This window comes from Bufo bufo, chromosome 1 (assembly GCF_905171765.1).
Source record: "Bufo bufo chromosome 1, aBufBuf1.1, whole genome shotgun sequence".
In the NCBI taxonomy this organism is placed as follows: domain Eukaryota; kingdom Metazoa; phylum Chordata; class Amphibia; order Anura; family Bufonidae; genus Bufo; species Bufo bufo.
The window spans coordinates 133,683,380-133,699,629 of NC_053389.1; the positions used below are offsets into that span (position 1 = coordinate 133,683,380).

The 16,250-nt window shown below is 44.9% G+C and overlaps 1 protein-coding gene across 4 annotated transcripts in view; it reads right to left on the reverse strand.

Annotated features, from left to right (window-relative positions):
* Positions 1-4,836: 4,836 nt before the first annotated feature.
* The window catches only part of ACOT7 (acyl-CoA thioesterase 7), a 223,866-nt gene continuing 212,452 nt past the window's right edge, over positions 4,837-16,250 (reverse strand). For all 4 annotated transcript variants that reach the window (XM_040429650.1, XM_040429665.1, XM_040429658.1 and 1 more), the window contains one exon: positions 4,837-5,899. In XM_040429650.1, coding sequence (XP_040285584.1) covers positions 5,795-5,899 — 105 coding nt within the window. In that variant the 3' untranslated portion in view covers positions 4,837-5,794. The remainder of the gene's footprint in view (positions 5,900-16,250) is intronic.

The window sequence follows — 16,250 nt, forward strand, 5'->3', positions numbered from 1 at the left end:
GCTTGTAGAATTGAGCAGCCAAACATCAGATGAAAGAGCATTTGCTCTTTGATCAGGTGACGGGCATCTTTCATCACGATGACAAATGCCCGATTATCTGCAGTATATCCCTAGATGTGCTGCTGACAACAAATAGAATTGAATAAGGGCGGACCGACTTGTTCCTCCAAAATTCCCAGGTTGCATCGTCCTGTGTAATCCGGCAGGTGCAAACAAGTGCTGATGAATGTGCTTTCGCCATTGGCGCTCGCACTGCCCGTACATCGGGCAGTGTAATATAGCATTAAAGGGGTTGTCTGGTTTCCTATATTGATGACCTATTCTTAGGATAGATCATTAACATAAGATCGGCAGGGCTCTGACTCCCGACACCTCCGCCAATCAGCTGTTAGAAGAGACTACAACACTCCAGTGAGCGCTGCATTCTCTTCACTGCTCGCCGTTGACATTGCAATGGTGAGCAGGTTAATTACAACGCCTCCGTCCCATTCAATTGAATAGGAAGGAGCAGTTGTAGGTACACTCTATCCTATTCAAGTGAATGGGACAGAGGAGCTGTAATTACACCTGCTCAACACTGCAATGTCACAGCGAAGAGGTAAACCATGAAGAGAACGCAGCGCTCGCAGCTGATCAGGGAGTCGAACCCCCATCGATCTGATAATGACCTATCCTGAGGATAGGTCATCAATCTATGAAACTGGGCAACCCCTTTAAGGATAGTCCTTCAGTAGTAAAATTCAGGAATACCCCTTTAATGTAAATTTTACACACTGGACTAGAAAAAAAATTATAATATATAAACATTGAAGACATAATAGGAACATCCATTGGCATCTCTATTGGACAGAAAACAATAAAAAGTGACATACTTTATAACAATATCCAATTCTTTATATCCTTCATCATGTGTTCTCAAATCATGACTCTGGAGCAGAAAACATTTCCATACATATTTTATTATAAATACGTAGTGCAGACCTTTATGATCGCTCCATCTCCTGCCCCAGAGGGGATAACACATCATCCTATCGCTGAAATGTCAGGAGTTATTGGGTCTCATCACTTTTATACTTTATTTAGGAAAATAATTTCACCTCTGATCACAGATACTGCATGATAAAATCCAGAAAGCACTCACAATACAGCGGCAGAAAAGTAAAGCAACGTCTTCAGAAAAATATAATCTGAGCTGCAGATCATTCCCCGGTCCTGACTAAACCAAGGCCCCACTTTCTACAAATGTTAAAGTCTCCTTTTCAAGCTCAATCAGTATATAATGAGACGTTCAGTCAGTTTCCAAAATACTGTTTGGTTTTTCACCATTTTCAAGACATCTGGTTGCTGTCGGTTAAAAAGGAAATTCTTATTACTATCCAGAGGCAGAAAATCTAGAAAGACCCAATACTTTGCACAGCTGAGGGGTTGTTAAAATTGTATCTAGTCTCCATAGGTCTCTATTTGCTAAATACATCAGCAGCAGAAATCTCTTTCAAGCCCAATTATTACAGCGTTTCAATGTTGGTAAAATGTGCATTGCCACAATATATTGCTTAGATGTGATACAATTGTAGCAAACACTCAGCTGTGTGGTTTTTTTAGCCTGTAAAACGCACAACTTTTATTATAAATAATCAAATATTTTTATATTAATGGCCTATCCTGGGGAAAGGCCATCAATATTTGATCATCAGGGGTCAGAGACCCGACACCCCTGTTTCAGAGTAGCTCGGCACCAGAACCACACAGCTCCGTCCATTATGCAGCGCTGAGGTTACCAGCTACTCTGAAACTGCTGATCCTGAGGACAGGCCACCAATATTAACATTTTGGAATACCCCTTTAAGCTTAGTTTGAATACAATTGGAAGCTGATCATTATTATAATTATGGGCTCCCTCTAGGATACATCTATACCTGGATAGGACATATAGATACAGTATTGCATTGCATGCATCAGAAAGGCCCAATAGATTCCCTGATTCCATACATGTAGTCATGGCTGTAGTTGCATATGGTGTAATCTGGAAAGGTTGAATGGGTACACAGATCTAATCCCTATGCAGAAATGGCTGTACAGGCATGCATCTATCTGTTCACTGGACGCTGCAAAACTTAAGAACATTTTTAAGAACCTGTAAGAACTTTGGCGTTGGTGTCCTAAGCCCTACGTTTCCATCCTTCGGCATTGGCCAAGTCCCCACGGATACAACCACTGACCTAATAATGCAGAGAACATATTGTTCTATATGAACTACTACCACCTAACTGCCAGATGTGAAAGCCATTCACAAGACAAGCTGTTCTGAGGCAACCAATCACAACTCAAAAAGTTCTAAATTTTACCATATACAATACTTTAGTCCAGTGTTAGCGTTAGGCCTCATTCAGACGGCCGTATTCTGTCGCATAAAAGCGGATCCGTTTTTTTTGCGGACAGTTCAGCATGTCCACAAAAAAACGGATGGCATTCCGTATTTTTGCTGACCCATAGACTTCAATGGGGCCACATCCTGATTTTCACTGACACCTAAAAGACATGTTTTATTTGTTTTGCGGAGCCATAGAATGACAGAAAAGGGCCCCATAGAAGTGAATGGGTCTGCATTTAATCCGCAAAAAAACGGATCCACATTTTTACCGACAGCATACGCCCATCTGAATGAGCCCTTAGAATCACATCACACGTGGGAAGCTATGGAGATGATCATCAGAATTTATGTGATTTTCCTCATATGGAATGACTGGGACTGCTGGAATGGCCACCGATATGGCATGGTCCGGCAATAGGGAGATGTCATGGATGTTGTGAGCTAATCAGCATAATACTGAGGGGATGAGAGGAGATTAATGCTAAAATTGAACCATGAACTAACATGAACCAATGAGATCATAGCTAAAATTTGAATATGGATGTCACTAAATAAAAGACATTTGGTTTCCAGGGGAGACCACACTGATTCTCTATCAAGCTAGCTTTCATTCATGTACCCTATTAATTATAGACCTCTTCTATGATTTCTTAGGACAAGTCTGTTGAACCCTAACCGGAGGAATCAACACGGTCAGTGCATGGTCTATGGACACTTCATATGCCCAACATGTAAAGACTAGGGAAGCCTAATAATACAGGGAATGGACATATAGCATAAACTCATGGGTAATCAAGCAAACTGAAAAATGAACTTCTGGAAGGTGCATAGGACAAAAGGCAAAGAGTTGATGTCCCCTTAAAGGTGTCCTGTCTTCATAATTATGGCCTTTTACCAATGTATTCTTTCCAATAAATCAACGGGCATATACACTCACCTAAAGAATTATTAGGAACACCTGTTCTATTTCTCATTAATGCAATTATCTAGTCAACCAATCACATGGCAGTTGCTTCAATGCATTTAGGGGGGTGGTCCTGGTCAAGACAATCTCCGGAACTCCAAACTGAATGTCATAATGGGAAAGAAAGGTGATTTAAGCTATTTTGAGCGTGGCATGGTTGTTGGTGCCAGACGGCCGGTCTGAGTATTTCACAATCTGCTCAGTTACTGGGATTTTCACGCACAACCATTTCTAGGGTTTACAAAGAATGGTGTGAAAAGGGAAAAACATCCAGTATGCGGCAGTCCTGTGGACAAAAATGCCTTGTGGATTCTAGAGGTCAGAGGAGAATGGGCCGACTGATTCAAGCTGATAGAAGAGCAACGTTGACTGAAATAACCACTCGTTACAACCGAGGTATGCAGCAAAGCATTTGTGAAGCCACAACACGCACAACCTTGAGGCGGATGGGCTACAACAGCAGAAGACCCCACCGGGTACCACTCATCTCCACTACAAATAGGAAAAAGAGGCTACAATTTGCACGAGCTCACCAAAATTGGACTGTTGAAGACTGGAAAAATGTTGCCTGGTCTGATGAGTCTCGATTTCTGTTGAGACATTCAAATGGTAGAGTCCGAATTTTGCGTAAACAGAATGAGAACATGTATCCATCCTCTGATGGCTACTTCCAGCAGGATAATGCACCATGTCACAAAGCTCAAATAATTTCAAATTGGTTTCTTGAACATGACAATGAGTTCGCTGTACTAAAATGGCCCCCACAGTCACCAGATCTCAACCCAATAGAGCATCTTTGGGATGTGGTGGAATTGGAGCTTCGTGCCCTGGATGTGCATCCCTCAAATCTCAACTGCAAGATGCTATCCTATCAATATGGGCCAACATTTCTAAAGAATGCTATCAGCACCTTGTTGAATCAATGCCACGTAGAATTAAGGCAGTTCTGAAGGCAAAAGGGGGTCCAACACCGTATTAGTATGGTGTTCCTAATAATTCTTCAGGTGAGTGTATGTACCATCTAACCCAGTTCATAAGTGGATTGTTGAATGGTGGAGGGGTGCTACAATGTGAATACTGTCTGACCCGAAATAATCTGTTAAATATAAATCAGTCTTTGATGGGGCAATGATGGGGAAATGTTTGTTCCCGATCATTGCCCACTCGTTGAGCTGCATAAACATGCTACAATCATCTCTATATGGGGATGAGCGATTGCTGCTGTGTTTGCTCATTCCCCATACAGATTCATTATTTAAACAGAGTAATGTGCTGCCGAAAAATGGCGATTTTAGGTGCTGCATGAAACATGCGATCACCCAACAAGCAAGTGCTTGTTTTTTCGCTGGGTGATCAATGGCACCTTTACATGGGCAATTATTGGGAACAAGAGTTTGCAGAGTAATCTGTGATGGATGCCAAACTTTTTATTTTGTTCTAAAACATCAGGATTTTCCACATAAGCCAACTACAAAGTCAAATACTGATCTTTTTTCCATATTGCTTTGGAATACTTTGCTATAAACGTATTTTTTTTAGGCTGCCATTAAAGGGGTTGCACAGAGCTGTAACTAAGGAGAAATCCATACACGTTCTGGCTCATGTTCATCACAACACCCAATGACTGTCCTCAGTGGTGAGATGTCCCCAGGCACATCACTGCGTGGCCATGTGCCTCTTGAGGACACATCACCGCTGTAGCCAGTCATTGGCTACTGCGACGCACATAAGCCTGTATATGTGGAAGCTGACAGATGGGGACTACAAGTCCAGTGAAGACAGTCCGAGAACCAGGATGACGCATCAGGGAGCAAGTGAGTAATGGTTTCTCCACAGGTACCGCTGACTGGAAAGAGGGGGGACAAATAAAAATAAATAAAAAATACCGTACAACCTCTTTGAGCTGCTGGAGTTTGCCACTCTGGACAGAAGAGTCTGGTGTTTGTTTCCTTTTTTATCCCACTTCCTATGACCCTTGGTCCACTACCCCCTTGTTTGCTTACAATGCAGCACCTCTAGGTTCTTGTCACCTAAACAGCAAAGAAGAGAAGACCACAAAGGGTGGCCCCTTTCTCTAAGGATAGCAGATGCATGGCCTGCCTCTGTGGTATGTATTCCCTTGTTATGGGCACATTATCTAGTCTTATTATATGAAAAAGCAAGGGGCAAATGTCATTGAGACTGGACAAATAGCTGGATTTGTAATAGACCTACAGTATACTGCTGTGCATTACTACCTACTGAATATCCTAAATCGCATTACTGTTCATTACATAGACACTGCATTCCCACCTATAGATGTGTGTAATCTGAGTGCAGAAACAACAGTAGAGCCTAAAATACGTTAATATTATCATTTACATCACATAACACTATACTCAGTGATCATTTTGGCGAGTGTTCCCTTTTATCAAGGCTTTATTTTCCTGATCCCTGTGGCAGATCCTTCAATTATGCCATTATTGTTGGGTCAGGGACTGTGAGTTCGTCTGTCTCTTGGCTTTGGTTTGCAGATAGCGGCCTTTTCCTTCCTCAAATCTCTTCTTTTCTTCTTCAGTCTCAATCTACATTAAGATTTAAAAAAAATGTATCAGATAAACATACTATGTGCATTAAAGTATAAAGACAAACGCGTAAGCAACGTGCAAAAAATGTCAACAATTTTACAATTTCCACGCATGTGAGTAACTTTGTATATACATTACATTACTTATTGTGTACTGATCCCGAGTTACATCCTGTATTACACTCCAGAGCTGCCCTCGTGATTCTGTTGGTGGAGCCAATATGTACATACACAACATTAATTATCCTGTACTGATCCTGAGTTACATCCTGTATTACACTCCAGAGCTGCATTCACTATTCTGTTGGTGGAAGCACTGTGTACAGAGGTCGCGCTACATTTTTTCTGGAAGAGTAAAAACACTCCTCTTACCATTTTTGAGGAGTATTTTTAGCCGATGAGGAGTACGAAAGTTACAGTAATTCAAATAGTTAATACGAAGGCCTACGTAACATTAAGGGTTTGCTATTTATGCAGGGAACCTATTACTAGTATTCTAGAACTGTCGCCCATGCATAAATAGCAAATTTAGACAATTTTAAATTTAGCTGACATGATATACTAAACATAAGACCACTGCCACCTAAACTGTGCCACCAGTTTTTGCTGGTATAGACGAGAACAGTAGACTCCTTATTACGGTCATTCCTCCAATGCCTAAAGCTGGGGACACTGTTACATGAGAGCTTCCCCCCTGCAGTGGTCTCAGATTGTAGTTAACTGCTTTTTGATAGAAAATGGACGTACTGCTATTGAAAACTATTAACTGCCTGAATAAGGTACGTTAAAAACAACTTTATTGTGTTCTTTTATAAAAAAAAATCGGTTCTCCACCAAAACTGGCGATCAGGCTAGTAGTGTGAACTGGTGTATAAAAGAGATTTATAAATACTTCCTCCTTGACTCACACCAGAGTGAAGTATTTCTAAATCTCCTTTATACACCAGTTCACACTACTAGCCTGATCGCCAGTTTTGGTGGAGAACCGATTTTTTTAAATAAAAGAACACAATAAAGTTGTTTTTAACGTACCTTATTCAGGCAGTTAATAGTGGTCTCAGATCGGATGCTAATGCTACGTAGTCTTAGGGTGGCACAGAGAGCTCTGCAAAGTCAGGTTGGCACAGTATGAGGCTATGCAGGCCTAGGGTGGCACAGAGAGCTCTGCAGGGTCAGGTTGGCACAGTATGAGGCTATGTAGGCTTAGGGTGGCACAGAGAGCTCTGCAGGGTCAGGTTGGCACAGTATGGGGCTATGTAGGCTTAGTGTGGCACAGAGAGCTCTGCAGGGTCAGGTTGGCACAGTATGAGGCTATGTAGGCTTAGTGTGGCACAGAGAGCTCTGCAGGGTCAGGTTGGCACAGTATGAGGCTATGTAGGATTAGGGTGGCACAGAGAGCTCTGCAGGGTCAGGTTGGCACAGTATGAGGCTATGTAGGCTTAGTGTGGCACAGAGAGCTCTGTAGGGTCAGGTTGTCACAGTATGAGGCTATGTAGGATTAGGGTGGCACAGAGAGCTCTGCAGGGTCAGGTTGGCACAGTATGAGGCTATGTAGGCTTAGTGTGGCACAGAGTTCTGCAGGGTCAGGTTGGCACAGTATGAGGCTATGTATACTTAGTGTGGCCCAGAGAGCTCTGCAGGGTCAGGTTGGCACAGTATGAGGCTATGTAGGCTTAGGGTAGCACAGTGTGATAATGTACTGTATGTAGTGCACATAGTGGGGTGTAGTGTGATTGTGTACTGTTTTACTATTATAGTGTACATAGTGTGATAATGTACTGTATATACACTGCGTGCAGAATTATTAGGCAAATGAGTATTTTGACCACATCATCCTCTTTATGCATGTTGTCTTACTCCAAGCTGTATAGGCTCGAAAGCCTACTACCAATTAAGCATATTAGGTGATGTGCATCTCTGTAATGAGAAGGGGTGTTGTCTAATGACATCAACACCCTATATTAGGTGTGCATAATTATTAGACAACTTCCTTTCCTTTGGCAAAATGGGTCAAAAGAAGGACTTGACAGGCTCAGAAAAGTCAAAAATAGTGAGATATCTTGCAGAGGGATGCAGCACTCTTAAAATTGCAAAGCTTCTGAAGCGTGATCATCGAACAATCAAGCGTTTCATTCAAAATAGTCAACAGGGTCGCAAGAAGCGTGTGGAAAAACCAAGGCGCAAAATAACTGCCCATGAACTGAGAAAAGTCAAGCGTGCAGCTGCCAAGATGCCACTTGCCACCAGTTTGGCCATATTTCAGAGCTGCAACATCACTAGAGTGCCCAAAAGCACAAGGTGTGCAATACTCAGAGACATGGCCAAGGTAAGAAAGGCTGAAAGACGACCACCACTGAACAAGACACACAAGCTGAAACGTCAAGACTGGGCCAAGGAATATCTCAAGACTGATTTTTCTAAGGTTTTATGGACTGATGAAATGAGAGTGAGTCTTGATGGGCCAGATGGATGGGCCCGTGGCTGGATTGGTAAAGGGCAGAGAGCTCCAGTCCGACTCAGACGCCAGCAAGGTGGAGGTGGAGTACTGGTTTGGGCTGGTATCATCAAAGATGAGCTTGTGGGGCCTTTTCGGGTTGAGGATGGAGTCAAGCTCAACTCCCAGTCCTACTGCCAGTTTCTGGAAGACACCTTCTTCAAGCAGTGGTACAGGAAGAAGTCTACATCCTTCAAGAAAAACATGATTTTCATGCAGGACAATGCTCCATCACACGCGTCCAAGTACTCCACAGCGTGGCTGGCAAGAAAGGGTATAAAAGAAGAAAATCTAATGACATGGCCTCCTTGTTCACCTGATCTGGTACCCCATTGAGAACCTGTGATCCATCATCAAATGTGAGATTTACAAGGAGGGAAAACAGTACACCTCTCTGAACAGTGTCTGGGAGGCTGTGGTTGCTGCTGCACGCAATGTTGATGGTGAACAGATCAAAACACTGACAGAATCCATGGATTGCAGGCTTTTGAGTGTCCTTGCAAAGAAAGGTGGCTATATTGGTCACTGATTTGTTTTTGTTTTGTTTTTGAATGTCAGAAATGTATATTTGTGAATGTTGAGATGTTATATTGGTTTCACTGGTAAAAATAAATAATTGAAATGGGTATATATTTGTTTTTTGTTAAGTTGCCTAATAATTATGCACAGTAATAGTCACCTGCACACACAGATATCCCCCTAAAATAGCTAAAACTAAAAACTACTTTCAAAAATATTCAGCTTTGATATTAATGAGTTTTTGGGGTTCATTGAGAACATGGTTGTTGTTCAATAATAAAATTAATCCTCAAAAATACAACTTGCCTAATAATTCTGCACTCCCTGTACTGTTAGTGTACATAGTGATACAGTATACGGTATATAGTGTGATAGTGTCCTGGACAATAGTGCACATTGTTTAATAGTGTACTGTATATAGTGGGACAGTGATGCTTTTCCTTGGTCACTACTGTCTGTGTGTGAACCCGACCCCAACGCTCATGCAGCCTCCTGTTCCATGGTGCTTGCAGCCTCCTCTCTTCTCCCCTGTTATCTCCAGGACTTGCATTGGCAATGAGAGTAGGGGTATCTGTAAGTCAGTCATGCTGTGACATCTGTGTATCCGCCAGGAGGCATGTGCTGGGCCCCGCACTAGGTACACAGGCACATCACAGTCTGCTGCACCTATAAGCTGCTCCTCCTTTATTTTTATGGCTATGGGACAATAGAATGACCTGCCCTGAGGGTCTCCCTCCCGTGTCCTCGCTGTCTTGCAGCTGGCGGTCAGACCTAACTCTGAGGTTAGTGTTGCTTGCTGCTGGTCTCCTGTTGGCGTGTCTAACGCTGAGACCCTCGCTGACTTCTATAAGCAGGAGTCTGAAGCGCTCAGCCACTTTTCCTCACTGCTAAGCGCGGTAGTGAAGACGGTCCCCTAGACCTTCTATTGAGGCTGTCTTCAGTATCGCACTCAGCAGGGAGGAGAGACGGCGCTCGGCTGAGCGCTGCAGACTCATCACTATAGGGAAAAACAAGGCGCTCAGATCCGGGACCCCCACTAAATTTCACTACACAACAAGGCCACTTACCCCGCCAGTGAGGATCGTGCGCCTGCTTCCTTACTTCAGAGCGGTGTGGCATAAGCTCCGGCATCCCGCTCAAACTGACCAATCACTAAGCTCCTTACTGTAAGGAGCTTTGTTATTGGTTGTTTCAAGCAGCAGCAGCATCGGTGCGCTGCCCTTGCCGTTCACAGCGCTCACTGCGCTGATGAATAGCAGGGAAAAGTCTAAGGTGTATCGGTACGCCTTAGACTTTTTCCAGGGAGTAAAATGGCCTGAACAGGCGTCTATGACGCTTGTACAGGCGTTATTGCGACATCTGACTGTGTATATACATTACTTATGGTCCCATTACACAGGACGACAATCTAGCAGAGTTTCAGGAAGGAAGCATTCCTTCCCGACAATCTGCTGATCGCTAGCGGAGGAGACCAGTGCATTTACCTGCACCAATCTCCTCCAGAGTATGGGGAGGAGTGATCGCTAATGCCATCGCTCTTCCCCAAACTGTCTCATTGTTTCCCGGCAGCAGATCATGTTGATACAGCACAATCTGCTACTGGAAAACGATGATCTTTTGTGCAGCACAAACTATAAAATTACCTGATAAATGAGTGTTTTGCTTATGTTGCACTCATCCTTAGATATATCCGGTATTATACTCCAGAGCTGCATTCACTATTCTGCTGATGGAGTCACTGTGTACATGCATTACATTATTTATCTTGCACTCATCCTGAGTCACAGGCTGTATTATTCTCCAAAGCTGCATTATTCTGCTGGTAGAGTCTTTGGGGCAGATATACTAAGACTGCTGTTACTTGGCCAGTTTAAGTATAAAGTCCGTTGACGTAAAGTGCTCCAAATTTATTAAGAGGCACAGACTTCTTAATAAACTTGGTATCCCTGAGGGCAGTCCATGCACTTGGATATCAGATCTAAGCCAGTTAAGAGTTCATCTAGATTTAAACTATCATTTATTCCAGTTTCTGTTGTAATTTATTGTAAATGTGATGGGCCATTGGAGGTTACTTTTCCCCACTAAAGCCTGCCCACTTTTTAGACATTTTTCAAAAGTGCCAAAAACAGTGAAAAGTAACAAAATCTGGGTCAGCTGTATGCGAACCCTCTGGGCGGCTCTGTTAGCTGTGGCCCAGCTTTCCTAGAAAATAGAAGTAATCACGGAATACTTCATTGAAGCATTAGGAGATGTGAGAATATGCTATAAAACACCACATAAGACCACTCTTACCACTGGAGAGCAGCTCCACAAATAAAAAATAGGGTGATAATGAGGTACATGTTGGCCTTGAGCTGCTTCTGTTCAAAAATAGAAAATGGAAAATTGTGGGAAGATCAAGGAATGTGAGAAAGGAAAAACTATAATAATCCCAAACATGAGCTCTATGCAATAATCACACCATTAAAGCTGAGGTTTATCTGTACTCTGTCTCCGAGGAGAGCTGCTCGCCCTCATACCTTAAGGCAAAAATGCTACATCTGCCTGAGGAGTTGGGCCAAATATTTTCCTTGCAGACTATGACTGATTTCAGGTCTGGAAAACAATGGAAAACACTTCTCAAATTTATAACCAGCAGCAATGTACCATTGCTGCTGGTTATAAATTTGAGAAGGTAGAAATAAAACAAACATTTTTTTGTCCAGGAGTTTGAAGGCATAAGGGATAAAGCTGGGCAGTTGTGCCCCGATTCCCATCAGAAGTTGATATTTGTCACAACTGGCATGCTATCTATTAACAGGGAATACATTAAATGATATTAGCAGTGATGAGACTGATCTATTTCGTGGGAAATCGCAGAGGCTCTGCTTCCGCAAGTGGAGCAGCAACTGTACATGCACTGCTAAACTTTGGGATAGAGGCGCATGAACAGTTGCTGCATCAGAAGTGGAAGCAAAGTCTTTGGGGCACATTTATTGAGACCGGCGTTTTAGACGCCGGTCTTAATAAACCCCTAAGCTGGCAGTGATTCCGCCGAAGTTATGAAGAGGCACCGGCCTCCTCATAACTTCCTCTGCCAGTTCTAAATGTAGGACAGCTACCTGGCGGTCTTACATTTAGACCTTTTTCTACGCCTAAAACAGGTGTAAAAAATGGTAAATGAGATGGGCCTACCGGCCCATTCCCCTTTCCCTCCCACACCACAATTTTAGACTTGTCGTGAGCGGGGAGAAGTCGCAGATATAGATTTCAGCTTAATAAATGACCCCCTAGTGCGAAATGAGATGAACCTGTCAAACATGCGGTAGGGGCAGCTTCCTCAGCTTCGGTGACTCAGTCACTAGTGCAGAACTCTGCTTGATGAGACAAATAGATTTTTACAAAGTGATTTGCTCATCTCTAAATTTGGTTAATGACAGATGTCATCTTGATCACTGGTGGAACCAGAACTTGAAGCTCAGTAGGCGTAAGGGAAATGTAAGTGAGCTACTGTAATACTGAGACACTTTGTGAATTTCCAGTCTGTATACTGAGAAGCTAGTAATTTTCCACTGCAGTCAAAAGGGACTATGGAGACCTGAGTCTTCAGACACAGTAAACTTTTAACCCTCAGGTTTGGCTCTGTCAGACTGTTGTTTATGTCTGGAAACTGTTTAGTCCTTCCCATTGACTTATATTGAGGCACAATACAAGTCTATGGCAGCCGTGAACTGCAACATTATTTCTGTTAGGCTGTGCTTCTCCAGCTTCACTACTCACACCATAAGGTTTTAGATCAGTTAGAAACTGTATAAAAGTAGAACAGTCAGAGCCCCTAGAGATATGCAGATAAAGAATAGTGTCAAGTAGGAAAGACTCTGTCAGACTGCAAAAGTCACCAGAAGAAGACCCTGAGACAGGTAAACTCTGCCATGATGACTGAGCCACAGATCCTGGGCTGGCAGCCGAGAGACAGAGAGAAGAGAGAGAGAAAGAGAATAATTCAGTGTAGTGTTGGGGCCACCTCAAACCCTGCCACTACAGGTTGATCATGCTGACAGATGCTTTTTCAGCATGCCTTATCATTTTGTTCTAATAAAAATAAGACTGAGCATGCTTGAGTAAGGGTGATCGGGATATATAGCTGTCGGCTAAACAAGTGTTTAGATGACAGTTATCTTATGTGTATGGCCAGCTTAAAGGGGTATCAGAGTTGTTAATAAGTGTCCCAAATGGGAAAGATGGTAGCAGCAGCAGTAAAATAATGTATACCTAACAGTTATCCTCCCTCTGTTCCAGTCCTCACTTCAATCTGAGTTTACTTGGCTGCAGTGGTGATGTTACCATAGAGAGACGGAGACACAGGTTAATTCCGCGTATGTTTGCAAACTGGTTGCAGGCGTTCGCGATTTTGGTGAGTGTTATTGGGGAAAAGGAGCCGGAGTGCTGCTCTGCTCTTTTTTGTTACCTAGATGCGATAGGGAAGGCGTATAGGGTGTATGGGGGAATGGCCTGGCTGCGTTATGACGAGCAGTTCAGGCAGCGGAAGGCAGTGCGCCCGGGAATAAAATGGGACCACAAGGACATCGCCTTGTGGTTCAAAGTGACGGCGCCGGTCAGGGCAGGGCAGTCCTTTCGGGGGGAATCCAGTGGGGGGCAGTCAGGATTTGCAGTGGCATCCGCAAAGGGGCTGTGCTTCCTTTTTAATGAAGGGAGCTGCAAGTTTGGGGCAAAGTGCAAGTTTAAGAACGAATGCTCCACTTGCGGAGGGTCACACGGAGCCTCCCGTTGTTTAAAGGGGGGTAAGCAAAGAGGGGCTGAGGGGTTTGGAAAAGGGAGAGACGCCAGTGCGGCTGGAAAGGATGTGGCCTTACCTCGATAGGTACCCAGATAGGCAGGCGGCAGGGTTGTTGGGAGATGGGTTTGCGTCGGGTTTTCAGATACCGTTTGTTCCGTCCGGCGCTTGTTTAGTTCAAAAGAATTTGCGTTCGGCGTTGGAGCACCCGGGGGTCGTTACGGAGAAGTTGGAAAAGGAAGTCAGGCTGGGTAGGACGTCCAGTCCGCTTTCGGCGCCGCCGCTAGCGGACTTGCGTCTGTCGCCGCTGGGGGTGGTTCCGAAGAAGAAGCCCAACAAATTCCGGCTAATTCACCAATTGTCCTTCCCTAGGGGAACGTCGGTCAATGATGGTATAGACCCAGCTCTATGTTCCGTGGTTTATACGTCATTTGATGCGGCAGTGACGTGGGTGAAGCGGTTCGGAAAGGGGGCGCTTATGGCAAAGACTGATATTGAAGCAGCATTCCGTCTATTGCCAGTACATCCAGATAGCTTGCATTTGCTTGGGTGTTATTGGAAAGGTTTTTTTTTTGTAGACCGTTGTTTGCCGATGGGCTGCTCCCTGTCTTGCGCCTATTTTGAGACCTTCAGTTCATTTTTGGAATGGGCGGTAAGGGATCTGGCGGGTAGTAACTCCTTGGATGACTTCCTGTGCGTGGGTCCGGCGAATTTGCGGGTTTGTTCGTTTTGTTAAACGCGTTATGCGGGTTGTTTGGGCAGTTTGGGGTTCCATTGGCGGGGGAAAAGCGACAGCGGGGGTCCGGGCTCCGCACCACTTCATCAGGTTAGGGCGGGAGTTGAAGGCTGATCTGGCGGTTTGGGGATCGTTTTTAGAGAAGTATAACAGCCGGTCTTTATTTATGCGGGAAGTGGTGGATGCAGTGGATTTTGATTTGTTTTCAGACGCGACGGGTCGTTGCGGGTACGGGGTGTACTGTAGGGGGCAATGGTGCGCGGGAGTTTGGCCTGATAGTTGGGTTCAAAAGGGTTGGATAAGAAATTTGGCCCTGTTGGAATTGTTGCCGATCGTTGCAGCGGTTGTGTTGTGGGGGAAGTTGTTTCAGAACAAATAAGTCCAGTTCCATTGTGATAACTTGGGGGTAGTGCAGGCGATCAACGGTTTGTTGGCCTCATCGCCATAGGTGGTTCGGTTGCTGCAGAAGTTAGTGCTGGAGTGTTTGGTACTTAATGTGTGGGTGGTGGCTGTGCATGTGCCTGGGGTTGATAACGGTGTCGCTGATGCTCTCTCTCGTTCACAGTGGGACCGGTTTCGTCAGCTGGCTCCAGGCGCGGCGGAGTTGGGGCTAGAGAGTGTCCAGCCTCGCTGTGGAACGTTCTGGAGTAGCAGTAGCGGGCCTTATCCGGTCATCTTTGGCGCCGGGTACGTGGGAACGGTACTCTAGGGCTTGGGAGTGTTGGGAGCAATGGAAAGCAAGGTTGGGCGTGGGCGACGAGGATTTAGAGATATCTATGTTGTTGATTATAGGGCACTGTAGGGATGAGGGTTGCTAGGATGAATGGCTGCTTGGCGGGGCTGGTTTTCGTCTTTGGTTCTGCACGTGGGGGAAAATGATTTAGGGGCTCGGCCTTTTAGGGAATTGGTTAGGGATGTCAAATTTGATTTGCTGCGGTTATGGGCGATGTACCCAGGGATGATAACTTTGTGGTCCGACATCGTGCCGCGGTCGGTTTGGCATGGGGCCCGCTCAGTGGAGGGCCTAAACAAGGCTCGGGTAAAAGTTAATAGGGCTATGGGAAAGTTTATGGTGAGGAATGGGCGGGTTAGTGCTGAGGCATCGGGATTTGGAGAAGGGTACTGGGGGTTCTGGCGGAGTGATGGGGTGCACCTTAACGCCCTGGGCTTGGATATGTGGAGTTTGGCAATACAGGAGGGCATGGAGATCGCGATGCGGGTGTGGAGGGACGCACGGGCTTGAAGGAGATCAAGCCGTGCGTTTGTGGCGGTGGGAGGTCCTTGGAGTCGGTGTGATTCTATGGTAAGGAGGATGGGAGGGCCCTACAGGTGGGGCTGGACTCCCAGGATTGTTGGGCGGCTGTGGTGGAACTGTCAGGGTGAGCCATCAGGGGTGCCTCTGAGCTAGCGGTCAACGGCTGGGGGTAAGTCGGCTCACCACGGCACGGTGGTTTTTGGGTTTCAGGGCTTCAAGGACCTCCCCCTCGGGAAGAAGGCATACATATTGTTATGTGTTTGGTTTGGCATTTTTTGGGGTTATTATTATTGTTATATTATTATTATTATATGTATGTTAGTAATAAATAGGCTGCTGTGGCCAAAATTAATCCAAAAGGCTGTGTCTATGTCATTATTAGGTAATGGGTTTGGGGAGGCATTTTGAGGGAGGTGGGGTTGGTGGGGACTGAGGGGTCGAACGGTATTAACCAGTACCTCCGTCAAGTAGAGGGGGGCGGGAGCCTTTAGGGGAGGCGACCATGACGGGAGGGGAGGGGTGGTTAGTGAGACCCCCTGCGCAGAGATTGGGGGATTTAATAAAGGGGGGT